Source organism: Vicugna pacos, chromosome 14, assembly GCF_048564905.1.
Source record: "Vicugna pacos chromosome 14, VicPac4, whole genome shotgun sequence".
Lineage (NCBI taxonomy): Eukaryota > Metazoa > Chordata > Mammalia > Artiodactyla > Camelidae > Vicugna > Vicugna pacos.
Genome location: NC_133000.1, coordinates 13105618 through 13133410, shown reverse-complemented (window position 1 = coordinate 13133410; position 27793 = coordinate 13105618). Strand labels below are relative to the sequence as shown.

Below are 27793 nucleotides of genomic sequence, written 5' to 3'. Positions count from 1 at the left end.
AATTTTTTTTTTAATGACAATTTTATTTTTACAAGTAAGAAAGACCAAAGGCGCTCCCGGTTGCTAAGCTTGGATGAAAGGTCTTAATTTTTGCCAGTTGAAAAAGCAGGCGCAAACCTGAGAAAAGGAAAAAAAATTCTTAGCATTTGTTTTACTCCAGGGTTATGTTGGCTCCACCTAAGTGTATTCAGCTGAAAAGGAAATTTTGAGAAAATCATTGTTATTGTTTCTAATCCCCAAACTCCTCAAATAAAACTTTTATCAGAGGATAATTTGTGTAATTAGTCTCACTTCACGGCTACCAAGATGAGCAATTTCTAATGTTCACTTTTCATCATTTCTTCTTTAAGAAAACCAAAAGGTGACAGAGAAAAAGTCTACTGCAAATGTGGTGGACCTCTTAGATTCAGTTTATTTGCACACAGATGGATTTCTCTCAAAGACCTACAAAAGATGAAGGAATTTTAAAGTAAGACGCAGAGAGCTGCCTAAGGGCCTGGATATCCCCACACCGCAGTCACTGATGAGGTGTGTCCTTCGGCCAGTTTGTGAGCAGCTGTTTGAGGTTGTTCCTTATCTTGCAGGCTTTGAAAGTATCTTTTCAACATCAAGTCTGAAACATGCCACTTGTTTTTGACCCACTCAAGTACAACATCAGTACTATTATTACTTATTTCTTTGCCTATTAAGAAATGGATATTACTTCTGTTCTATTAAGGCCAAATGAAAAGCATTTTCTTCAACTGGTAGCTCAGAAGTCAACAAAAAGGAACAGCAAACAAGGTACTGGATCCTGCTTTTTGGTTTTTGTTTTTTTTTTAACACGTAAAGCAATTCAAGTATAACTGAATATAACATTATATTTAGTTTCAGACGTACAATATAATGATTTGATATTAGTATATACTGCAAAATGACCACCCCAATAAGTCTAATTAATATTAGTCACCATACACAGTTACAAAATTTTTTTCTTGTAATAAGGAATTTTAAGATTTACTCTCTTAGCAACTTTCAAATATGGAATATAATATTGTAAATTATAGTCATTGTGCTGTCCCCATGACATTTATTTTATAACTGAAAGTTTGTACTTTTTGATCCTCTTCATCTATTTTGCGCACTCCCCACCCCCACCTCTGGGAACCATCAATTGGTTGTCTCTGTTTTTTGAGGGATTCCATACATAAATGAGATAATATAGTGTTTGTCTTTCTCTATCTGATTTATTTCACTTACGTAATGCCCTCAAGGCCCATCCATGTTGTTGGAATGGCAAAATCTCATCCTTTCTAGTAGCTGTATAATATTCCACTGTGTGTGTGTGTGTGTGTGTGTGTGTGTGTGTGTGTGTGTGTGTGTACACTACATTTTCTTCATTCATCCATTGGTGAACACCTAGGTTGTTTCCATATTTCCATATCATGGCTATTATAAACAATGCTGCAGCAAACATTGAGGTGCATGTATCTTTTTGAATAAATGTTTTTGTTTTTTTCAGATAAATACCTAAAAGTGGAATTGTTGGATCATATTATAGTTCTATATTTAATTTTTTGAGGAACCTCCATACCATTTTCCATAGTGGCTGCAGCAGTTTCCCACCAACAGCACACAAGGGTTCCCTTTTCTCCACATCCTTGCCAACACTTGTTATTTGCTGTCCTGTTGATAAAAACCATTCTGACAGTGTGAGGTGATAGCTCATTGTGATTTTGATTTGTTTCCCTGATGATTAGTGATGTTGAGACTCTTCTTTTTAATGAAAGTGGCAGTGTTCTCTGGAGGCAAAAGCACATCTTGTGGAGGTTCCAACCACAAAATCCACCCAGCACTCAGCTTCTGTGTCCACATACTCCGCTCCTCTCTGCTCAGAAAGCTCTTTGATTCTCTCCTGTGCAGTCTCTCTCAATCAAGGACGTCACTCAACCAAGTCTCCCCCCCGCCCTATATCTTATCAAATGTTTGCCGTCAATCACTGTTATCAGCATTCAAACATACAATTATTTCTTCCACTTTAAAAACAAACCAACCATACTCTCTCTCATCCTTACTTCCCCTTCTGTTTCTGAGCACAAGAACCAATCCATTTCTTTGCTCTCCTTTGTAGCAAAATTCCTCAAAATGGTTATCTATGTTCCCTGTCTATGTGTCCTCTCCTCTTCTTCTCTTTTAAAATCATTCCACAAAGACTTCTTCCATCACTCCTCTGGGTCCATTCTTGCCAGGGCCACCCATATGTCCACGTGGTAAAAGCAGTGGTCAGTCCTCGGTCCCCACTGTGCCTGACCCATCAGCGGAATTGTCACAGCCTCCCTTTCCTTCCCCCTGTACCCTATCCTAGCTCAGCTTCCAGACTCTACACTCTGCTGCTTGTCTTCCTACCTCACTAGCAGCTCCTTCCCCGTCTCCTTTTCTGTGCCCTTCCCTCCCCTGAACTGTGTTAAGCTGGTCTAAATGAATTTTCCTATGCTTTTGAGTGGAGGCTGCCCAAGTTCATACCGTATTAGCCACGCTTCAGGATGGTGATTTTCTTTTCTTCTTTTTTAAATTGAAGTATAGTTGATTTACAATATTGTGTTTGTTTCAAGTGTACAACAAAGTGATTCAGTTATATATATATATATATATTTATATATATTCTTTTTTCATATAATTTTCCATTATGGTTTATTACAGAATATTGAATATAGTTCCCTGTGCCATGCAGTAGGACCTTGTTATTTATCTGTTTTATATATAGTCGTTTGTATCTGCTAATCCCAAACTTCTAATTTACCCCTCCCTGGCTTTCCCCTTTGGTAACTATCAATTTGTTTTCTATAACTGTGAGTTTGTTTCTGTTTTGTAAATAAGTTCATTTGTATCATTTTTTTTTAGATTCCACATATAAGTGATATCATATGATATTTGGCTTTCTCTGTCCTACTTCCCTTAACGTGATAATCTCTACGTTGCTGCCGATGGCATTATTTCATTCTCTTATGGTTGAGTAATATCCCATATTATATTTATATATATAGTAGACAAATAATATACATTATAATATATAATTAGCAATAACAAATATAATTATAATACACTTAAGCATTACTTATATCACATAAATAATATATCATAATTAATATTCAACATATATACAACATATAATATTCCATATTATATGATATTCAATATACATATGTATTATGTATATAAACCACATCTTTTATCCAGACAATGATTTTCTTTTGATTAAAAGGTATTCAGAAATAGCCTCATCAGAAATGAAAAAAAGAAACAAGAACAAACCGTCAAGTGGCAAAAAAATAACAAAAATGATAATGCTAATGTAGCCAGGATGACTTGGCCTGGGAAAAGACCAATTTGTTGGTGGCACTACATCCTGGCTAAGTAAGTCCCCAACATGTAGAGGCTCTCTAAAATGTGTTCAAAACTCTTTAAAGCAGTAATTCTACTTTGGGAAGTCACTTTAAGAAAATAATCCTAGAGGGAAAAATACATACCGGTTGTAGAAGTACAAATATAGTTGCTCCATTTCTAATGCAAAGTATATAAATAAATGAAAGGGGCAGTGACAGAGGCCCAGGAAGTGGGAGCGACGGCCAGGGACCGGTTTGTGGGAACCAACCCACAGGCAAATTATGAAAGATCTATATATTGAAACATTGTCTAGAGTAAATTCATGAGGTTTGTGCTAATATTGAAAGTGTCTAAATGAAAATGCGCTTAACGGGAAAAGAAAGAAGACTGCAAAATAGTGCTTACATACTGACTGCAGCCATAATATATGTGTGTGTGTGTACACTATTCAGGCTATAAATATTCATTCGGAAAAATGTTATTATTTACAGCCTTTAGTGAACATGGCAGCATGCAGGGCATTGATAAGAAAACGGCACAAATATGCAGGAATAATGCACAATAAGGAGGTCCAAGCTGCGGTCTGGGCTCCCTCAAAGTCCCTTGTCTCCCTGCGCTCTGGGTTTGTGCCTGAATCCGACAAAGGATGGGGTGGACATCTCGGCCCGGTCATTGGCGGACCGACCGCCAGGGGGCGCGCCAAGGACGTCTCGACGTCCCGGGCTCCCCCCGGGGCGTCGCGCGCTCCCCAGGGCGCCCGGGCCGCACGGCTCCTTCCCTGCCGGCCTCTGCCCCGCCCGCCGTCAGGGGGCGCCGCAGGCTGCCCGGCGCTCGGCTCGCCGCCCCGGAGCGCCAGCGCGGGCGAGCGGCGCAGGCCGGCCGGGCGGCGGCCATGGACCGCTTCGTGTGGACCAGCGGCCTCCTGGAGATCAACGAGACCCTGGTGATCCAGCAGCGCGGGGTGCGCATCTACGACGGCGAGGAGAAGGTAGGGCGGCAGCCAGGCCCCTCTCCCGGCCCTGGCCCGGCCTCGGCGCTCGGCGCCGCCCCCGCCCGTCCGCGCCCGCCCAGCGCTCGGCTCCGGCCCTGACTTTGGAACGGCTCCCGGCGGGCGCGGTCGGCCGCGGCCCCTCTCCAGCCCGGGGGAGACTCCTCGGGGCGGCACAGCGGGCGCGGGCCGAGCACGGCGCGGTCAGGGAGCCCTGATTCATCGCCCGGATCGCGGCCGGTTCCGCCTTTGTCAGGAGGCCGCCCTCCCTGCGCTCCCTCCGGGCGTGGCTTCAGGCCGTGGGACCCGGGAGCCCGGGAGACTCTGGGCCGTCCCGGCCGGGGCGGGAGGGGTGGCTCCGGGGGGATTTCTGAAAGCAGGTGTCAGCGTCTGCTTGGGACGCCTTGGCTGAAGGCTCTTTGAGGTTTTGTGTGTGTGTGGTGGAATGGCATTAGAAAGGAGTTTTGATTGTTCTGTAGAGTGATGTAGGCCCTGCCTTGTGATCCACGAGTAAACCTTAGATGTGTTTGCAAGTTGACAGGAGAATACTAGCTGTATGTAAACATTCACTGGAAACTCCCATCAAACTGCATACATACTGTCATCCTGTTCTGGATGAAATGTATAATGAATTGGAAAAGTTGAAAAAAAAACCACATTTACTCACCAGCGTTTTTAGTTTCCAGAAGTTTCACTTGCTACCTCTCCTTTGCAGTTTCTTTAGAGAAACTTCCTCCTGTTCTTTCGCATACATTCCCGGACGCAGAGCTTTTCCTGGTCTGTGCTTACAGAAGTTTGAGGCCTCCTTCCTTGTAGAAGGTAGTGGAGGGCAGGGGTTACACGGCCATCGGAGGCTCGGCCCACGTAACGGAGGACCCAGGGCTCTGCCTCACCGAGGGCATTTCCTCCTGTTTCTATTGAGTCAAAGTCTTTTTCTTAAGTAATTTGCTTGGAAATTACTGTTTCGGTACTTTTATTAATTTGATCTCAAATTGGGTTTGCATCTTTTGGTTGGAGGGAGATGCTAAATGTTTTCGTTTTGTAAACTGAGGTTACACGTTGGAACTGTTGTAAAATGGGAAGCGTAGTCAACCGCCCCTCCCTCAGGGCGTTGGCGCTTGCCCCACCCTCAGGACAGAATCCTGACAGTGACCGTATCCAGAGACTCCTCCAGAGCCACTCCCTGCTGGCAGTCATGATTTTGCAGAGCCCCACACTTTGCCTGTTTTTTGGAATTCTAATTTACAAATTAGGAACAGCTTTGCTGGCACATAGCTCTGGTATCTTTAAAACAACAAAAAATCAAAACCATTAATCCCCGTATATGACCATGTTGAAGTAGAAAATTCTAGTTTTTCCCTTACATTTTTGGCTTCTTGTTTTAGCAGACAAGTAGGTAGAGGTATCAGGGGATTCAAAAGTCATGGGAAAAACTTAGTTGAGACCCTTTGGTCTAGTCAAGAATTCTTAACTGTTCTGAGAGCTGATGGTGGTGAGGGAGGAGGGGCAGGTGTCTTAAAATTGAAGCAGAGCTCCCTGCTCAACCCTGCATTCCCCAGGCCGGATCTGCTCAGCCACGTGCTGAGCTGTCCCTAGTGTGAGTGAGGGCCAGACTGGGTCCTGGGGGAAAGTCTTGTGTCCTGGCTTCCTCCCTCCGCTGGAAGGTGTCCAGCCGCTGTGCCCTGAAGACTGGGCAGCCTCCAGGTCTGAGCAAGTTCCCTTTCAGACACTCACTGGCTCCCTGGGTCTCTGCGCTGTGGTCCAGACTGCTCAGCCTTCATGGCTTTGCATCCAACATGTTCCCCAGGCCCGCGTGCACGGGGCTGCCTGAGAGGCCAGTGAGCGCGCCTTACTCATCCTGTATCTTCTGGCTTATTGTGGGTGTGAAATACATTTAAAAAAAAAAGCACCTGGAATAACTAGAGTACCTACTACATGTCAGGAGCTTTACATAATTTAATCCTTTCCCTGGGCAGATAAGGGGAGTATTTCACCAAATGAGAGAAGAGAACTCTCAAAGATAGGGTGACTCGCCTAAGATCCAGAGTGCCTTATCAGGAGAGCCAGGAGTTAAATCTCTATTGATCAAACTCCCAAAGCCTGTCCTTTGTTCACTGTGCTGGAGGGCTTCAAAAATGCAGCAGTCCTGTGCCAGACTCTATGTAACGTGATATGTATGTTCCCCATATGTTATGTAATAGCGCATCCTCCAAAGGTGAGGACACTGAGACCCTCAGGAGGTGGTTGAGAAAACTGTGACCTGTCTCAGGTCACACGATTAGTAATGGGTAGAACGAGCTAGATGGTGCCCTTCACACCGCCCAAGTGCCTCTTGCTTGTTTATACAGGTGCAGTTTTCATGAGCCCCTCATGACCTGATAATGTGTTGTTTTCATAAGCAGTGTAGATAGGTCATTTGTTTCAATTCGCAGAAGCTCCTGTAGCCTCAGCTAATTTAAAAGCTAATGTAAGAAGGTTTGTAGTGTGTAATGCGGCAAGTTGGCAGCTTATATGAGAAGATTTAGAAAATGTTTATTTTCTTTCAGCTGGCGATGTCACTTTTCGGAATTTACCCTTGGGAAATAATCAGAGATGCAGGAAGATGTAATGAATGAGGATGTTCATCTCAGCAGTATTATATATGTCATTTATTTTTATGTAGTACAGGAGAAAGTTGAAAGCAATCTGAACGTCCATCATAGAAATCGGTTAATTAAATATGATATGCCCTAATCGGCATGAGGAATTAATGATAGGCTGCTAAGTGGAAAAAGCAAGTTATAAAACTATACATATGGCCTCATTTTACACACACTCTGGCTGGTCTGATTATAAAATATTTCATTTTTTTAAACTTTAAAAAATATTGTCCAGATTTTCAACAGTGTATTATTTTTGTGGGGGAGGACATAATTAGGTTTATTTATTTAATGACTTTTTAATGGTGGTATTAGGGATTGAACCCAGGACCCTGAGTGTGCTGGGCACTGGCTCTACCACTGAGCTACACCCTCCCCCCTCCAACAATGTATTACTTTTAAAACAGAAAAATGTTAAGTCAAAACCAAACAAAGCAGTACGAGCTTATTCAGCGAATGCCTACATTATTTTAACTACTAACTTTTAAGTAGTTGAAATTATTCTAGCTCTGAGTGGTAGAAGGAAACCAGCCTAAACTTGCCTGTCAGATTTAGCTCATAATCCCTTGGAATCCCTGAAGGGAACTATTACACAATACCTTCACGGAGAGCAGCAACGTTTAACATGTGCACATTGTTAACTGACATAGTAATGGAACGTCCTCTGGCTTCAGACGTCAATTCACATCCTTATGTGACTTCAGTCAGATAACGTGCAGTTTCTTAATCGGAACCATTAAGCTGTAATGTAGCATCATGTACACTCAAATTGAGAAAATGTTTGATTCTGGAAAAGTGAAATCTTTTAGGCAAAAAAGAGATTTTTAAAATAGCTTAAACTCAGTTTTTTGGTCTTGCATACACAACATTAACCAAAACATTTGAAGGCAGACTGAATTAAGTGCCAGGAGTGTGTCTCTTCCGTTGATGCGGAGGAACACGTGGCGCTCCGAAGTCTTTCCTCTGAGGCTGAAGTGCTTGGTGGGATAATCTCTCACAGAGGGTATTTAAACTAGATGGTTCTGCAGGTCTCTTACCCCTAAAGCTTGTGAACCATATTATTGAAGACTTGCTAATATTAAGCTATTAGTCATACAGGCATACCTTACTCTTAGAATATAATTTTTTAAAACTCATGTTAAAAAATGTGTTGGTTATATATTATACAAGGACTTTTTTGACAAAAAATTTCTTCATTTGTTTGATTTAACAAAAAATAATTTATATACGTTTTGGAGTTACATGAAGTTATATATGCCTGTAACAAACCTCTTCATCTTTTCTCATTAGACAATAATAAAGTTGTTAAGTATGGGTAAACAAAAAGAAAAAACTTGAAATAATCAGTAATCCTACTACATATAAATAATTACTTTTGGCATATAGTGTGTGTAATCAGGCTATGTATACTATTTTTAAATCTACTTTTTTCTATGTTACTATCATGAATATAGTATAATAGTATATTAAGTCTTATTATCAGTGAGGTTGGGCATCAATTAATGTGTCTGAGTCATTTGTAGTGCCTTTTCTGTGAACAGTCTTTGCTCGTTTTTCTAATGGGTAACAGGCTATTTTCTTAATTGATTTGTAAGATTACTTTATATATTAAGGAAATTAACCCTTTGTCTCTGATGTGAATTACAGTTATTTTTCCCAGTCTGCCATCTTTGCCATTGGTGGTTTTTGCCATGAAGTATTTGTGTGCATGCGTGTGTGTGGAGTTGAATTTTTAAATCTTTTCCTCTAATGCTAGTGGGTTTACTGCTTTTCTTAGAAAGACTTTATCCACTCTGATGTGATTAAAAAATTCTCTTGTGATTTTTTTCTAGTGCATTTATAACTTTTTAATTCAAATATTTGATTCATCTAGAATTCATTCCAGTGCAGTGTATTAGATATAAATCCTACCTTTTTTCCTTTTTTTTTTTTTCCTTTCTTTTTTTCCTACTGGGCAACCTATGTGTTCCCATGTCATTGATGAATCTCTATCCACACTTCTTTTGCATGTGTTTGTGTCTTTTTCTGGATTTTCTTATTATATAAAAATCATTTAAAATATGCAAGTCATACACAAATTCAATCTCATGGTAAAAAATTCCATCAATAGTGAAGTGTATAGTTTTAAAAAAGGGCCGTTCGCTTTTCTTCCTCCCGTCCCCTCACACTTTTTCCAAGATAATTATTGTTAGGTCACTGAGTATTCCATTTAGACCTTTTTCTACTACTCGTGTGTATGTATGTATAGACACACATATATATCTATCTGTATGTATCTCACGTGCAGTTTGGGGGTATGGAGATTCTCTATGTATGTCTGTCGATCTGATTACATTACATGTGATATGCTGTCTGTCAGCTGCTTTCTTCCCCACTGACCCTACGTCAGAGTTCCGTGCTAGTCCACGCAGCTCTCCCTCATTGTGAGGGTTTAGCCTCTGCATGGATTCCATAATATGGTTGTATATCACACGTGATTTAACCACTTTCCTGTTGTTACATATCTAAGTAATTTGCAGTTTTTTCCCCCTAATTTTAGCAAGGTAGCAAGGCTGTATATATAGCTTATGAAGTGTGAGGCATTGCTTCTCTTCAGCTCGTGATAACCCTAGCACTAAAATGTTTGTTTATGTGATTGACTTACTGTTGTGCAATTCATGGGGAAGAAAATCTGGACCACACTGAGTGATACGTTATTAATATTTTGTGATGATTGTTTTTTCTAGATAAAATTTGATGCCGGGACCCTCCTTCTTAGTACCCACCGACTGATTTGGAGAGATCAGAAAAATCATGTAAGATACAGTTTTTTTGCATTTGTTCTAGATTTTAAGTCACTGAATTTTTCCCCTTTTTTCATTCTTTCTGGTAAAACTATAAACAGACACAGTAAATTTTCATTTTCAGATGTCAGAAGATTGTGTCTTATATGGTCTCTCTGAAAGGGGGTCTGGTCCCTCATTCAGCCCCAGAAAAGTCTGTAGTTCGTGTATAGAGAGTCATGATGACTCCTGGCTTTTAAACACTAATCAGATTCTACCCTACACCTGAGTGTCCCCATCAGCAAGAGGGGCCCTTAAACGTATACATCCTTAAAACCACACATCCTCCCTGAGAGTTGCTGAGAGTCAGGAGGAGCGGTCTGCTGTGAAGTGCGTGCTTTTACCTAAATATTCAGAACCGCCGCTAAGTCACTCAGCAGGAGGAGAACCACTCCATCTTTTCATTTCTAGGAAGAGAGGACAGGTGATGTGTATAGATAGACCTGATATCTTTATTCCAGGGAGCTTTAACTTAAATGTGTGTGTGTGTGTGTGTGTGTGTGTGTGTGTATAAATTTCAGTGTTGTCAGTAAAGTAAGCAATCTCTTCTACGTTATTTTCATAAATGCTATCCCTCCATGAAATATTAATTCCATAGATAAACTATATACTGTACTGAGGCTCTCTGAAAGGTCACTAACCATCACAAAATTTGACTCTTTTTGCCCCCCAAAACCAGTTTTTGTCCCCTTGGTGGTGATATTACCCTTGTGGATAGTGCATGCCTTAGAACTGCTAATGTTATCTAATTATTTTAAATGAAACATACATTCAAGAAAGCAAGCTTTTTTAGAGGGGTAGGTGTCTTTAAACCATATGTTTATAAATTAATCTTAGTATAATTTTTGATTATCATATAAAGGTGCTAATTTAGAAATCCTTAGACCTATTAAATGCCAATCATTTGTAATAATTTTAATAATCAAATATACTAATAAAAGGATGCCACATTAGTATTTTCCGTTAAAAAGTAATTGTGGGTGGGTGAGTGAAGTATAGAAAATTATAAGGAAGAAAAATAGGCCTTATAACACACCCCTTGAAGTTGTTTTGATTTACCTGTTCTACTTTGTTTTCCACATAAGAATATATTGTATGTAAAAACTTTTCATATAAATACTACTTTTTGAAAGATGTACCTCCTGGAAAAACAAAGGTAGTTACAGCTGTTTAAACGCCTTATGTTCTTCCATGCAGTAAAACGCCACCACGGTATTTTTTCATTCAGTGTTTCCTTAAGTTTATGTAAGGAATAAAGTAACATTATTATTTTTTATTGTCTTAATTATTAAGTACCTTAAAGGAAGGTGGCACCCTCTTAAATCTATAAAACAAGGATTCGGACGAGTCTTACGGCTCATGTTTTCTCTTGATCTGCTCCCAGGAATGCTGCATGGCCATTCCGCTTTCCCAAATCGTGTTCATTGAAGAACAGGCAGCTGGAATTGGGAAAAGGTAAGGTCTGTATATGACAGTGTTTAGTCACAAAAACATGTCCAGTCAAGCTGTCATCATTAACCTGGTTGATTTACTGCTGTCAGTCATTGCCGTGACTGCGTGTGTGGGAGTGAGTCTAATGGTTGTGTTGGGGCTTTGTGAATACTCGTTGTTCAGAGGTTCCCTAAGGAGTACTGGTCCTGGGGGTGGAGAGAAGCAGGTGAGGGAGATTAAGAGGCACAAAAATAATTCCAGTTACAAAAGAAGTGTCACCGGTATGCAAGGTACAGTGTGGGGGATATGATCAGTAACAGTGTGATGTCTTTATGTGGTGACAGAACTAGTCTTATGGTGGTGATCATTTTGAAATGTATAGAAATAGCAAATCACTGTTGTGTAACAGGAACTAACACAGTGTTGTAAGTCAATAATATCAAAAACAAAGGATCAAACTCATACAAAGAGATCAGATTTGTGGTTCCCAGAGGCGAGGTGTGGTGCGGGGGAACTGGGTGAAGGCAGTCAAAAAGTACAAACTTCCAGCTGTAAGATAAATAAGTACTAGGGATGTAATGTACAATATGATAAATATAATTAACACAGCTCTTTCTGTTATACAAGAAACTTGTTAAGAGAATAAATCTTGAGTTCTCATCACAAGGAAAAAATTTTTTTTCTACTTTAATTTTATATCTATATGAGACAATAGATGTTGACTAAACCTATTGTAGTAATCATTTCATGACGTATCTAAGTCATATCATTATACTTCTACACCTTAAACTTATATAGTGTTGTATATCAATTATGTCCCAATTACACTGGGGGGAAATAAATATATTTTTAAAAAGAGGTGTTGTCCTACCTTAAACTCATTGATAAATGGAAGTCATTTTTAAAGCGTGAATCAAGTGCTAAGGTTGCTGTAATAGCCTCAGGTCATAATAAATAAATGTGTGCCAACTGTCACTGTATATATTTCCACAGACATTTGCTTTCACAAGTCTGTGTATCTATAATTCAGTACTTAAAATCAGAAATGACCCACCTGAGAAAAATACCTGACTTTGCTCCTATTTCTAGCTGTTCGTTAAGCTTCTCCACTTTGACTTTTTCAGATATCAGTGTTGAATAGGGTATCACAAGGATTGTTGTCCAAACTGGGACATTTATAAGAGTAATAGGGGACAATGTTTATAATTAGACCAGGGCAAGCATAAAACAGGACCACAGGAGATGTGGTCACCCTGGTTTAAAGCCACAGCTTAAAAGGTTTCTGAAAAAAAAAAAAAAGGTTTCTGTTTATTCAAGTAGGTTACACATTTTGGCTTTGTATTTTATGTGCATGTAATTATGAACAACTATTGATGATAAGGAATTTTTTTCCAGATGGGGCCATCTTTAGCTTTAGCGTAGTTTATACTTCAATAGAAGTTAAACAAATGTTGAACTTCAGTGGAAGTGCAGTGCCTCCCAATTATAATGTTGTAGCTAGTATAAAATATTGCTTATTTGACATGTAAGAAACAAAGCAACATTTTGAAAAGGTTAATAAGACACAGATTTTTAGAGTAGGCTATTTCTCTAGTTTATATTTTCCCCCTTCTCATGTTTCTCCATCTTATTGAGTTCTTTTTTTTAAATTGAAGTGTAATTGACATGCATTATATTAGTTTCAGGTGTACAACACAATGATTTGATATGTGTATGTATCGCTTTTCTTATTCTACAAACTTTAGGGATGTTCCAGATCATCTGAATTTTCTCTGCTGTGTTTCAAGGAAATCTAAATTCTGTAACAAAAATATTTAAATATTTACCTTCACATTATCGTCTTATTTTTAAACATCTGCAGTGAGGAGGAATTCAATAATATACCAAGTTAACTTTTCTCAAATATTCTTTTTAGCTCCCAGCTCCTCTCCACAATTACCACATCTCATTGATTCAAAGATGTGTGTGTATTTGCATTTTTTAACATCTCTGAACCTCTCTCTTTAAATTCCTGGGTTTTAAACTTGGTGAAATATGGTAATTGAATGAGCCAAGAAAAGAATATATGGAAAAATTAGCATGGATTGTTTTTGATGACTTTGGGATTTTTAAACTTCATTTCGTATAATCTCTTAGCTTTTCGTTGGGTTTCCTTTGACCAATTCTGAGAGTAGGGCTCAGGTTTTTGAGTTTTAAACACTGTAGGTTGTATGGTGCATTTGCTCAGTCATCTGGTCCTGACTGTCATAGTTCTGTTGCTCTACCTGACAGTTGATTGCAAACAGTCCTGTGATTCTGCTCACACAGTTTTATTTGCTCACCTCACTTAAAGATATTCATCACAAAGGAACAGAGGAAGAGTCTGTACAAGTCTGGCCCAAGTTCACTAACCAAAGCATTTGTTCCATCAAGGACGCCCTGCACATGGTGTTTCAGTCTTAGAGTGATATTTATGCCACTCTATGGGCTCAAAGTAATATTGAGTAATAGATGTATCTGTAATGTGGTCATAGAGAAAAAGCTCTGAGGTAGGTATGCAAGATACTTTTGAGTTTTTTGGTTTCGCTGATATTTATAGAAGTTGTTTATTGAGCTGGGTGGGAAAAAAGACTTAACAGAACTGAACAAATATGGTGGTGTTTTTAATACCATAGAGGGCAACAGTAGAAATAAAGATTATGGTTGTTTGTGTTCCTAGAGCAACAGCATTTTGAGAATTGTTTTTGCTATTAGATATCTCTCTAGATCCTGTTGTTGATTGAGTGACATTTTCAAAAAGTGACACTGTAGAATGTTAGTTTTGGATGGAGTTTTAATAAAATGTCAGCTGGCCAGTTTTCCACAGATAAGTTTTCACATTTTGTTTTCAAATGAGTAAGGTGGTATGCTTTGGCAGAACTTACAGGCCCCCCCTGGAAACCTTTGGGGATGACTCTGTAGATGGAAAACCCTAATCATAAACTAATATCATAAACCACCCCAAATTTTGCAAATTTGTAGAGAATTTATTTCCCCAAATCACATTTTTATTTAATCTATAGAGCAGGTAACTTGAATTTTTTTGGTTCACAGATTATAAATTTTAAGTAGAGATATTTTTGAAAGGTTCATTAATACTGAATTGATATGACAGGGAGGGTATAGCTTGATGGTGGAGCATATGCTCAGCATGCATGAGGTCCTAGGTTCAATCCTCAGTACTTCCATTAAATAAATAGATAAATAAACCTAATTACCCCCCGCACACACACACAATTTAAAAAATATACTGAGTTGATACAGACTTTAAAAGGATTCCTTTTAGGATGTTCTTTGTTTCCATATGAATTTTAAAAGTGATCTGAAATATATTAAAAGTTATGAAAATTGAATTAGTGACTTTTTTAATAAGGCAGTTAAATACATTACATTCATTCTTTTTTAAGTGCCAAAATAGTGGTCCATCTTCACCCAGCTGCTAACAAAGAACCTGGTCCATTCCAGAGTAGTAAGAACTCCTACATCAAGCTCTCCTTCAAAGAACATGGTCAGATTGAGGTGAGTTTCCATATGAATACGACTGGACTAGAAATGTGTGCTTGCATATATTTTTGTTGTTAATAGGATGGAAGGCAGTGCTGTTCAATATACCAGGTTTCACCATATTTTTACAAAAAAATGTTTATATCTTAAGCCTTATCAGCGGAGGATATGAAGTTTAGGTTTCAGAGGGAACGGGAAGCAGGGGCTGGATGTGGGCTAAGTTATGATATTAGGCTACTAATAAAGTTTTCGGTGGTACAGTCTGTCTCAGTATCAGAAAGTTCCCCAGCCTTAAATCAGACAGACTGTCTTTATTAACTCCATACAAATCTACTTGCTTACATTCTTATTCCATAGTATAGTAGTCTAGATGTTCTGATTAATAAGCTGCTGTGTAAGTATTTTTTAGACATTTACAAGTGTATGTTTATCCCTCCATCAAGGTCATAAATGATTTATGTTCTTTTTTCTATAGCATCTCACCCAGTGTTCCTTGCACAGTAGGCACTAAGTAAATTTAAGTGTCTAGCTAAAGTCCTTCTTTCTGTAGTTGAAAAATAAAGTTGATTTTTTATGAGTGTAGGCTTCTTTTGACCCTAGTATCTGGCCTCACATTTTAACTAGACAAATTATTCTTTGCTTCCTTCATGGATAATAGTTGTGTATTTTTCTTGGCACTGTGACTGTTTCACTATAGATTAAAAACAATCCACGTACGCAGGATTGTTTAAAATAAGTCTGTTTCATTGTCACTCATCGTTTTGTTGAGAATAGTGCACTTTATATAGAAGGTCAGGTCCTTCTTCTTTTTTTCTTTTTCTCCTTTGTGCTTTCTGAAGTTGATCCAAGAAAAGAACTTCCTCTGATTTCCTTTGATGTCTCTGAGAATTCTAGGCTTGTTGCAAATGACCAAACAGACCTTTCAACTAAAGAAATGTTAAGTAATGACCTGTGCGAGGATGCCACAGAATCATTTAAAGTGTCTGCATGTGCCTGACAGTTTTACAGGCGATTATCAGAGGAAATGACACAGAGAAGATGGGAGAATATGCCAGTTTCCCAGTCATTACAAACGAAAAGAGGACCCCAGGTATTTTTTAAAATGTTTCCTAACCCAGTATTTTCAGCTCTGTATTTGCATCTTCATAAAGGGGAAAGAGTTCTGTGATCATAGCACTTGCCAGAAACAAAATAATGATATTCTAATTTAAAAAATTTATTTTCACAGAACCTAATTTAGTGCTCTGTAGGCAGTAGACACTTAGTAAAAATTAATGACCACTTACCAGGATAATTTGGGGGCAATGGAAGTTAGATTCTACTTCCTGATTCTGTTCTTCATAATTAGTGTGGCATCTGAGAGAACAGTCAGTACCGCTGGGTGACGTTTTCCAGGCCGGTCTAATTAACCGCCAACTATGGACAGACACTCCGATGTGTAAAAGTAGCTTGTATAATAACCGTCAAGTACCCAAATTTTAACAATAATTTTTTGCACATTTGAGACCCTGTTAAGTATCTGATCTATGCATAAAGCTTGGCAAAGAACAAAAATGAATAGGAAATTTAATTTTTAGCTACAATGCGGAGTAAAATGTACCACGCATTGTTATGTTCCATTTTCCTTTATAATGATTTGAAGATCATTATGTATGCAAGAGGCCCACAAATGTTTTGGAAGGAAACTAGATATAATTGTGTGCTGTTTTCCTTGGGTTCTTTGTGGGTTCTCTCCCGCCACTGAAAACACAATGTGGTGGGCTACAAAGGATTGTGTCCTTCCTGTGTTGTGCTTTTTATTGTCCACTTTTGTTTTTCAGCCAGGAAGAATAAGGGCTGTAGGAATTGTAGGTATTGAAAGGAAACTGGAAGAAAAAAGAAAAGAAACTGACAAAAACATTTCTGAGGTAACTTCTGCATGAGTTCCGGTCAGCTGTCTTTTTCAGCCGTTTTGTTCATTCTTTTGGATGCAGCTGTGACTGACTCCAGTCCGTGTACTGGAATATATTTAGTTTGCCTGAAGCCACACAGTCTCTTATTCCATTTACCAGATCTGTTTCAGGTTAGCCTAGTTTAGCCAAAAGGTGTTTTAAAAACCTTCTCCAAAAAGGAACAAAAGCACAAATTTGTTTTCTGTGGTGTTAGAAAACAGCACGGATTGTCGTGTGTAGATTTTTAAGTCTAGGTGGAATTGATGGAGGGTACTCGTAATGAACTCAGAGGTGTTGGCCCGTCTGCTTTCCAGCAGCTCGTGTGGGCTCTGCGGGGTCGGTCTCTTACTCTCAGGTCTGCCAGCTGCCCTGTGCGTCCCTTTTCCTCCTGCCTGGATGCTGATATCCCACAGGTCTTGTGGCTCATGGTGGTTTGTCCCCACTTGCTTGTGTCTTGGGGGTTTGTGGGTATCTTGTCACTGAGTTTTGTAGTATATGCTGCCTGTGGGTTTTTGGTGTGGAGATCCGGTTGTCCCGTTTTTGTGTTGGGATTTGGAGAGATTCAAAAACTATGTTGCTAATTCCAAATTTTAGCATAATATTAGAAATAGAAGTGAGGAAGTTTATGGCTTAAAATTACTTAAAATATTTTATAGGTAATTCTTCTGAGACACTAAAATGTATTTATTTTTTATGGAATATAATCAATAAGGGCTAATTTATGTATTCTGTGTGGACTCATTTATTTTTAACATATTTTTCTATGAAAACATAGTAAATAAAGTGATTTACCATATAAAAATTTTAAAGTGTTGTCTTACTAGTTTTCTTTACACGAGAGTAAAAGAAATCTACTCATAGTTTGTATATGCAAAGTGAAAATCTAAGTGTGTGAAGTGTTTGTGTTTTAGTTTTGAAAACTAGGTTGGTGTGTGATTTGCCCTGCATTTAAATGTTGAAATTGCCTTGATTTCAAGCTGGTGCCCAGAGTTTCCCACAAAAGGTTTCCTGCATCTGCTGGCTGCTACTGATAAGAATCCAGTGTTTAAGCCTTTTGTTTATCTGAGGAAATTCCTGTTAGGTGTGTGCACATTCGTTCCCCTTTGTTTTTGGTAGTAGCCCAGCGAGTCAGCCATAAGAATTGTACACAACACTCTATTCTTTTAGCAAAACCCTTTTGCAGATGGGGGATGCTTTCCTGCGTGTAGTTCAGATGGGCACCAGCCAGTCAGAACCTGTTGAGCACCGTTCTGTGTGGATTGAAAGAGTTTTCAGTTAATGTTAAGTTGCTCAATTGGTTTGAAAGCATAACATCTGTGCACATCTCTTAGACAGATGATACTCTGTGCTGGAAGTATATTTTTGGTAATTTGAAATAAATGAGTTATAAATGTGTCTGATGAAGTTTGAAGAGGACTTTGAAGTGGATATTCATTGTAGAAAACAGTTGACGGGTTTTATTTAGCTACGTTTTGGTGGTACTTGAATGTTTTCCATCTGTGATGTTGACTCTGGTCAAAGCTACTAGTAGAATCTGTTTGATATTCAGAGGCTGAGGTTTACGGCTTCAGTTAAATCACACCTGCTGTTAAAGCCAGAGTCGTTGGGTCCAAAGAAACCATGTTGCTGTTTCAGTCCAGGAGGCTTTACAGTGCCTCTGATTTTTGACCTCCTACCTGGAAATGGTTTTGGGAAAAAAAACAGTGAGAAATTTTTTCTTTTATTAAAGTATAGTTGGTTTACATGTTGTATTAGTAGTGACAAATTTTCTTACTTGTGTCAAAGAACAGTGAATGATATTTTCTGAACTATGACTCTTGTCGCCTTTTGTTTAATCAATAACTGTTTTCTCTTTGAAAATTTGAAAAGTTATTTTTTGTGGTTTTGGAAAATTTATGGTTTCTTAGCTAAACTGAATTCTTAGAATAAGGTAGATTTATTACTTGTATGAATATTCATATAAATAAGTTGATGTTTGTAAGAAAATTTCATAAATTTTTATCATAGGGAAGAAAATAGAGTGCTTTTTTACTTTAAAACATCTTAATTCTTGAGACAGATTCCAACAAAAACTCATTTCTCATTTCAGGCCTTTGAAGACCTCAGCAAACTAATGGTGAAGGTACGCATCATTTACATCTATTAAATTGATACCAATTATGATATAGTTCTGAAAATATATTTTGTTAGCAGACGCTTTGGGGACATTATTTCTTTTCGATCTTTTACTGTTCTCTTGACAGGCTAAGGAAATGGTGGAGTTATCAAAATCAATTGCTAATAAGATTAAAGACAAGCAAGGTGATATCACAGAAGATGAGGTAAATGGATTGCTTTTTTAAGGCATTAGAAACTAGATTACACAAATAATCCAATGACATTTTGGTGATTTGTTGGTTTCCTTTCTTAATGTAGTGTTTGATTTCTTTTAGGACTTGAGGATATATGAACATGCTAAAGAAAAAATCAGCCTTAAAAACTTCGTTAGTTCTAGTAGGATTAAAGGATATTTTAATACCCTTTCTTGGAATGTAGAAACCAGAGGTATTGAAATGCGTAAGGAGTGGCATTTTAGACATACCCATAAGTTTGATATCTGTTTCTTTGTCTACAATCTGGTCATAGCCATTTTCCTTTTTACGTTTCAGTTGTATCACTTGGTTGCATTAAACAGAGAATAGTTGTTACCTAAGTCTCCTCTGCCACCAAACTTGTGGGGTAAACGGAGTATGAGATTAAGACAGGAGAAGGAAGAATAATAATTGCATTTTGATAGGGAACTACTAGAAGTCTACTCGTATGTAGTTCACAGCCCAGACACAGCAGAAGAAATGGGTAGATACAGAGATGATGGAGTAGGACCAAATGTATGATGAAGGATTTCAGATGCTGGATGGAGTCCAGTTCTGCAGAGTCTTCTTGTGCATTGTCTTCTCTCGTTGTAGACCATCAGGTTTAAATCCTATTTGCTGAGCATGGGCATAGCTAACCCGGTTACCAGGGAAACCTACGGCTCGGGCACACAGTACCACATGCAGCTGGCCAAACAGCTGGCCGGAATATTGCAGGCGCCGTTAGAGGTAACAACAAAACCTAGATGGTCTCTTTAAATTATGTTAAATTATTTCCATGTTATCAGAAATCTTAACAAGAGCATAACTCCTTCCGCGATGTCACTGTTCAACCAGTATGGTATTTTTCCTTTCAGTAATATTAAACTAATTCAGTGTACCTATTAATGAGTTCTTTATCAGTAATCTTCTAAATTGTTTTTAATTTCCATTTCAGATATCTCAGTCTGTTTGATAGGAGCTTTTTCTTATCTCCTATTTTCAAAAGGAAATGTATGATCTGAATATATTTAGACACATTTTCATATATCTAGTCTTAATATAGTGGACTAGTAATAATTTCATAATACAGATTCATCTCCTAGTCTGACATTATTCAGGCAGTCAAAACTTTATTAAGCCCCCATATGAAGAAATACTTCAAACATATGATGAAACAGAAGAGTGTAATGAGCTCCTTTGTGCCCATCATCCAGCTTCATCTGTAAACCAGCTGCCTCGCAAAATTATTTTAAAGCAAATTCCAAACATCACATTGCTATATGTAAATATTTCAATATGTAATTATAATGATAAAGATGCCTTTAAATGAAATTATAATCCCATTTCACACCTAAAAAGTTAAAAATAATTTTTCAATATTATCAAATATCTAGTTAGTGTTTACATTTCCTCTTAGAGTTGATTTTTTCAAACCAGGATACATTGAAATTGTTTGATTTCTCTTTCAAGTGTGTTTTTTAATTCTATATGTTTTTCCCTTCTCCCATCTCTTTTGTCTGCTATACAGTTTATTTAGTGGAGAAACTAGTAGTTTATCTTAGTGTCTCAGAGTCTAGATTTTGCTAAGTTATAAGTTAATGTGTTACCCTATAAACTGGTAGTTACAGCTAGAACTTTGTTTTTTTCTGACAACAGTATTTCATAGACGGTGTTGTGCATTTCCATCAGGAGGTGCCTAATATCTGATTGTCTTTTTGTGTGTATGATGTTAGCAGCTACTGACAATCATTATCTGGATCTGTTACTTCATTAGGGGCTGCAAAATGGTGATATTCTTATTTAATTCTATAATTACTTCATTTATTAGCTGGAATAACTTAAACTATTTAAATACACTTTTTGAAACATGGTGTACAACCCCTCTTTTCATTTAAGTAAATGTTAAACAGTAATAATGACATTAAAGTCTAAATATGGAATTTGAAGTGCTTCATGGTATCTGAATAGGTTCCCCTGTGTGTAAATATAATTTTCAAAAGCTCCATAAGAGATTGTATGATTTCTGATTTCACTCTGATTTTGATTTCTGTCAAGAAGTGCTAACCTGTACTAACCATAATACTTCTTTTTATTTCATATTTTAACAGGAACGAGGGGGAATAATGTCACTCACGGAAGTGTACTGTTTAGTAAACCGAGCTCGAGGAATGGAAGTAAGAATATTTAGAGATTCTTTAAGCTAAATATAGACTTTCTTGATATAAAGCAAACTCCTCTACATTGAATACAATTTGAGGAAGGGCTGTGGGTATTAAAACTATTTTGAGAAGCAGCATAGTGCAGTGAAGGGAATACTAGGAGGTAGATTCTGTTCCTGATTTTGCTGAGTGACCTGGAGTACCTTCCTTAACCTCTCTGGGACTCAGGTTTCTTACCTTTAAAGTAAGGATTTAGATGGAGTGATACCTCAGAGCTCTCATATCCTGTGTTTGTATTGTGAAGAATAAGGTTGTGCACGATGCCCTGTCTGTGACAGTTAGCTCTTTTGAGTGAGCCGGGTTGGATACAGACTGCTTGTGGATAATATGGAGCGAAAGCTGCCCCGCTCCTGTGGCTCTGAATCAGCAGTGGCTGTACGTCAGCTCTCGCTGCCCCTTCACGTCCAGATGCCCATGGCCTCCAAGGGTCTGTCTGTGCACTTGTGCCCCTGAAGCCAAACCGTTTTGTGGTGTCAGCAGTCACCTCCACACGAACAACTCACACACATCTCTGCAGCACTCACCCGGGTCCCACGAGTTAAGCCTCTGCTCTGTTTTTATTTGAGCAGTCATCTTAACTGCCACCAGCGACTACCTACTGTCCACCAGGCACTCTGCACATGTTACCTTATTTATCCTCCCAACAGCTCAGTAAGGTAGCTTCTTATTCTGTCCCCATCTAGGGGGTGACTAGGGGGTGAAGAAATTGAGGCTTAGAAAGATTAAATAATTTGACGATGGCCACTCCTGGCTTGACAGGGCTTCGGATCCAGGCTGGGCTGGCTCTGGAGCCACTGTGTGTGACTCACACCTGTGCCTGTCAGCACCACACTGGGCTGATTCTTCAAGGCCACATGGTCGGGGAGGGTAGCCACTAGCTAGCTACATGTGGCCACTGTGAACTTGAAATGTAGTTAATCCAAATTGAGATGTGCTGTAAGTGTAAATTACACACTGGATTTAGAAGATTTAGTACAGAATAAAGTGTTAACTATCTCATTAATAACTTTTATATCAATTATATGTTGAATTTTTGGATCCACTGGGTTAAATAAAAATATGTATTAAAATTTCACTTGTTTCTTTTTACTTTTTTCACCTTTTTAAAATTTAAATATAGTTGATTTTCAGTATTGTGTCTCTATTTTTTAATGTGTGTATAAGACCATTAAAATTACATACATGACTTGAATTATTATATTTCTGTTTTAATAAAGAGACGTCTCTGCTTCTTTGTTAAGCCTTTTTACCTTGTAGTGATTAAGCCACCTAAAATCCTTGATACATGATCATTTTTAAACGTCCTCTTCTATTTTAGTGGTCACTATAATTATATAGCAATACTGTATTAATTTGCAGTGTAAACTGGGTTTTTTTCCCCACTAGTTGCTCTCACCAGAAGATTTGGTGAATGCATGCAAGATGCTGGCAGCACTGAAGTTACCTCTCAGGTAAAAGAGCTTCTGCAGGAAGTTCGCCAGTTGTAGCTACAGTTCTGCACTGAGTGGGCAGGAAGGCCCTGCCAGGCCTGCTGTCCCATGTGGTGAGCCAGCATCTTGTCCCTCCTGCCGTTATATTAATGTGGGCAGAAGTCACTTGGCCTGAAGAACGTTGGTTCCTCCCCTGAGGTCACAGTGACCAGTCCCTATGCCCTTAGACACGTCTCCTGGTCTCTGGAGAAGCAGAATTACATCATTCAGCTGTGGACTGTGTTTTCCTTATTCTCGGGTTAAAAAATCGTACCAGGCATATCTCATTTAGCATGTGAACTGTAGCTCAGAATTTTATTTACTGTTTGTTTATTCACGAGCTTTTTAGTTATGGCGTGGTTACCCGTGGTTGTTACATTTTGAAGGTTGTTTTGTGTTAATGTTGCCCCTCATACCTGGACTTAAATGAAAGTGAAAAATACTTGCACCTCCTCAGGGGCTGGAGATCCCAGATGTTCACAGCTTTTGTCTGCGATTTTTAGGCTCCGAGTGTTTGACAGTGGCGTCATGGTCATTGAACTGCAGTCCCACAAGGAGGAGGAAATGGTGGCCTCAGCCTTGGAGACGGTACGGGAACCCCGCTTCCTCCCGTCCTGAGACCTTGCCACGCGAAGACCCCGGTGCTTAGCAACTTGAGAAACAGGATTTCCTTTTGAATTTAACTTTACTGAAAAGTAACATTCACAGACCCAGTTGAAAACGCTTTGTCATTAACAATGAATAACTATTAATCACACTTGTGCTTTGAAAGCGTTTTGAAACTTGCCAACGCCCGTAATACCTTGTAAGGAGAGTAGGAATTAGTGAGGAGCTTGCTCTCTTTTCATTTGAAACTCAGTCTTGAGAACAAGTTCTTAACTTTGTAAATCAGAATGTTACCCGTGGTTGAACTTTTTTTCCCCACTGATACCTACAGAAGCTGCATTATAAAACACCATTCATTGTTTTGTGAAATAATTGCTTCAAAAAATACGGAAAGCAACTCTAGTTTAGGTGGATTTTACTGGCCAAACTGCTGATGATACTCATTAGGATATCTGAAATATCGCCTCAGAGCCTCTGAGGTGAGCCTGTATAATTTGAATAACTCACATTTATTACACATTTTATTTTAAACCAGATGAAAGCACCATGGCTATGGATATTTCTACCACATATTTTAAAACTATTCATATGTGTAAGGGTCCTTTACTGGTGCAAGTACTATGCACTCAATTAGAATTTGTTTTATGTTCCTTGTCAAGTACAGGTTAGTTCTTTTCAGGCTTCAGTACAGTGACTTTTTACATTACGTAGTGCTTCGAGATGGTTTAGCCTCTCCTGTATTTGTTCTGGGTCCTTTAACTGTTGTAGAATTAAGCATTAGTGAAAAAGATTTAGTTCTAAAGTGAGCAGTCTTTGAATTTTAGTAGAAAGTTGTCAGTTATTTCCTGAGTTTACTGGTAGGTACTCTTCCCAGGCTATTGCCTAGGTGGCCTAACTTAATCACGTTTTCCTGCTGTGTGTTTGTTAGGTTTCAGAAAAGGGATCCCTAACATCAGAAGAGTTTGCTAAGCTCGTGGGAATGTCTGTCCTCCTGGCTAAAGAAAGGTGAGCAAGGTCTTCGCTCTTCACTTCAACTAGTGTTTGTGTTTCTGAGTGGATGGATGGATGACGGTGGTTTTCCCCCTTGATTCCTAGGTTGCTTCTTGCAGAGAAGATGGGCCATCTTTGCCGAGACGATTCAGTGGAAGGCTTGCGGTTTTACCCAAATTTATTTATGACACAGAGCTAAGAATTTTGTATTTGAAATACTTCTTGTCCATATCCTTGCATCATGTAGAGGTTGAATGACATTGATCTAGGAGTAAACCCTGAGAAACTGAGAATTTACTGGCATTTCCCAGAATGATATAAAACCCATTTAATTTCTCCCTAAATACTATGATCCAGGAAGCTTCTTTAGGATAAATATAGGAAAATATAGAAAAATGAATGCCAATATCAATTTGAAATCATGTTACAGCTATATAGCAACCCTCAGGGTTTAACTTGATCTTCAGATCTGACCAGTTTTTAAAGAAGAGGATTCAGTTCACTGGGGACGTGCATATTTGGACAGGTTAGATCATTATTTTGGTGTGACTAAAATTCACTAATTATAAATGAAGTTTTTTTTCTGTGTTTAATGGGCCCATTTGGGGTGTGTTCTTTTTTTTTTTTTTTTCTTTTGGTGAAACAATTTACACCTACAGTGTAGTTTAAGAACCTGACAACACTGGAACAAAACATCAAACTGTAGAATGTCATTTGAGACTCTTCCTAAGGGCTTTTAGAAGCAGCCATAAACATGTCTTCAACAGACCAAATAAAACACCTTAAAAAAGGAGAGAATTTTATTTGACTTATGTATATATAATCTGACAAGTTTCTTTCTTCCTATTTTTTTTTTAGTGATGATTTCATGGCTGGCATTTAAGGAATGCACCTATGTCATTTTGTTTTAAAAATGCTGTAGATTTTGAAACTGAATTAACGAGCTGTATAGACATGCCCAGAGGTACGGTTACACACGTGGGAAGCAGACGGCTCAGGATTTCCCTAGGATTGTTGTGCGGGTTCAGGAGCCTGGAGGACCCTTAACCAGCTTTACAGGAACCCTGGTGCTCTTTTACCTCAAAGCCAAGGATGGGAAAATAGAAGGTGGAAACATAATATGTCTCTTTTCCTTCCCTTTAAGAGGGAGTTTCAACGCTGAACTTTTTAAAATATTTGTATCATATTCTAGCAATATTTTTTTCCTTTACCCCACACATTATAAGCTGTGTGGAGAAACTTTCTCACTATAAGGTATTACTGAGATAACAGAAACTGACTAATAGGAATTTTGATTGCTTGAGTTTTAAAGTGACTACCTGACTTTGTTCGTTCCTGCTACATAGCATACGGCATGTTGGCATTACCTCAAACTCAGGGATCCCACAGGGACAGAAGGAGAGCCCCCTGCTAAGGCTGAGGTGGCAGTGCAAGGCAGTGATAGTTTTTGGCCGAGTCTCTAGAAGGGATGGTATCTATGCTGAGACCAGGAGGACGGGATACCCAGGCTCAGATTCTGGGATCCCTGAGACTTTCTCACTGAAGAGGTGGAGAGCCACTGTCAGAGGCCACTGCAAATGCCCTCTGGGGAAGTTCCAGGGATCCTCAGCTGCAGACCCAGGGAATCCATCCAAGTGCAGCCAGAGTCGATCCCTGATCCCTGTCGCTGCTTCGCATCCTCCAGTGTCGTGGGAATGTTATGGCCGAGGCATCCTGCCTTAGGCTTCATTTTCTAAACCTGTCACTTCATTCCCCCATCGCTCAGCCTCAGGTTTGTTTTGGGGGAAATTCAGTGTCTGGCTGCCCATGTCTTTCGGGCCATTGTGTACGGTTGTTTGTATGTCACTCCTCTCTCTGGGATGCACTCACTCTCACGCTGCTCTGGCAAACTTGTACATGTACACACACACCCACACCCACACCCACACCCACACACACGATATCACATACACACAATATCTCATCTGGCTAAGGTTTTCAAAAATTAGGAGGATAATCTGTTTCACCAGTTGGAATGAGTTGCAACTAAGATTGAGCTACTGGATCTGGCTCTGATGGTTTGGATTCCATACGGCAAACTCCCGGAGTTCAGCATGTTTATTTACACTAGTGTGACAGCACATTAACAAAGATGGGCCGTCTGAATTGTATAAAGTGAACTAAAGAAGAAGAAACATGGACATGGATATATTTTGCAAATATCACATTAATTTAAAAACAAGGATGATTGATTTTTATTGCTTTAAAGTGGGCATTCTTCACTGTTTCCAGACCTCTGTATGTATATTTTTAATCCATTTTGTTTTGTTTTTGCCAAATAAGATGTCACTTTGGTCCTTTGTTGGTAGCGGTTATGTTTAAATACAACCAATCAGGCCCTAAGTGCAAAAAAGTTCCGTCTTGGTGCTTATCACTGTTATAATTATTATTTTTGCTTTTCTGACTTTGCTCTTAGGAGCATAAATGTTCGTAGCTTTATGATAATGAAAAATTTCTAGTCATACTGTCAAAAATTTTTTTACATTGTACATGCAAAGAATGTTTTCAGAGTTAAATGATTGGTGTTAATGTATATAGAGTAGAATTATTGCAAAATTAGAAATGATTTTTCTCAATTTGGTGTTCTTTTTACTCTTTGAAAAATATATGAAAATGATAAACATTTAGTCAGAATAAGCCAGTATGTTAAGATTTCTTTCTTTTAGACTTTGTAGTCAAGAGTTGATTATAAATATTTATGACCTCAAGCTCTTACTATTTTAGTTGTTTTAAAAGAATGGGAAATGGCTTACAAACTTTTTTTTAAATTCTTGATGTGAAGTCCACTGTTGACCATGTGTATTTATGTGAATGTACTATCTCTGGTTCCCTGTTACCAGACTAAACTGAGCAGACATGGACTTAACCACATTAAAACGATTCTCCCTTGCCCAGCAATCTCAGAGTTTCCATTTTGGTACAGTACAGTCACAGTTTACAAGGTGGTTAGGTTTTAAAGGCTGTGCCTAAGGATGGACTCGAGCATGCTCAAAATGATCCCTGAAAATCTCTTAAATTGCCAATAAAGTTCTCTATATAATCTAACAGTTAGAATGTCTGTAGAGTGATACATGGGTATGAATATAAGTAAAATATATCATTAAAAATTACATATCAACAGTAGACTTATAGCACCAATTATACTATTTAAATGTGGTGGGGTTTTTTCGGCTGATTGATATGGTTGGATTTATGTAAATTATTGCTGATCCCATCCCTTATGATAGATCTTGAGTATAATTTTCTCAAGGACAGAGGTTTTTATCTGCTTTGTTCATGGATGTGTCCTCAGAGCCTAGAATGAGGCCTGGCACACAGTGAGCATTCAATAAATACCTACTGAATGAATGAACTCCGATGTGTATGCCTGTTTATAAATTGGCTTCTCTACCTTACTTTATCTCCCATTCAATTCAATAAAAAGAAACAGTTTTTGAATAC

General features: G+C 38.6%; 1 protein-coding gene and 1 long non-coding RNA gene across 2 annotated transcripts; one reads left to right on the top strand and one right to left on the bottom strand.

Moving 5' to 3' along the window:
• LOC140701115 (uncharacterized) lies at window positions 1–5448 on the bottom strand. Its single transcript, XR_012079964.1, has 2 exons — window positions 5019–5448; window positions 1–117 (listed from the first exon to the last, which is right to left on the bottom strand). It is a non-coding gene; the product is annotated as an uncharacterized lncRNA (long non-coding RNA).
• VPS36 (vacuolar protein sorting 36 homolog) lies at window positions 4118–27793 on the top strand. Its single transcript, XM_072976162.1, has 14 exons — window positions 4118–4351; window positions 9717–9785; window positions 11197–11267; window positions 14669–14780; window positions 15766–15855; window positions 16586–16672; window positions 18786–18818; window positions 18940–19017; window positions 19642–19776; window positions 21138–21203; window positions 22635–22699; window positions 23221–23305; window positions 24252–24328; window positions 24419–27793. The coding sequence occupies exons 1-14, from the start codon at window positions 4256–4258 to the stop codon at window positions 24510–24512; spliced, it is 1158 nt and encodes a 385-aa protein (XP_072832263.1). The 5' UTR covers window positions 4118–4255; the 3' UTR covers window positions 24513–27793.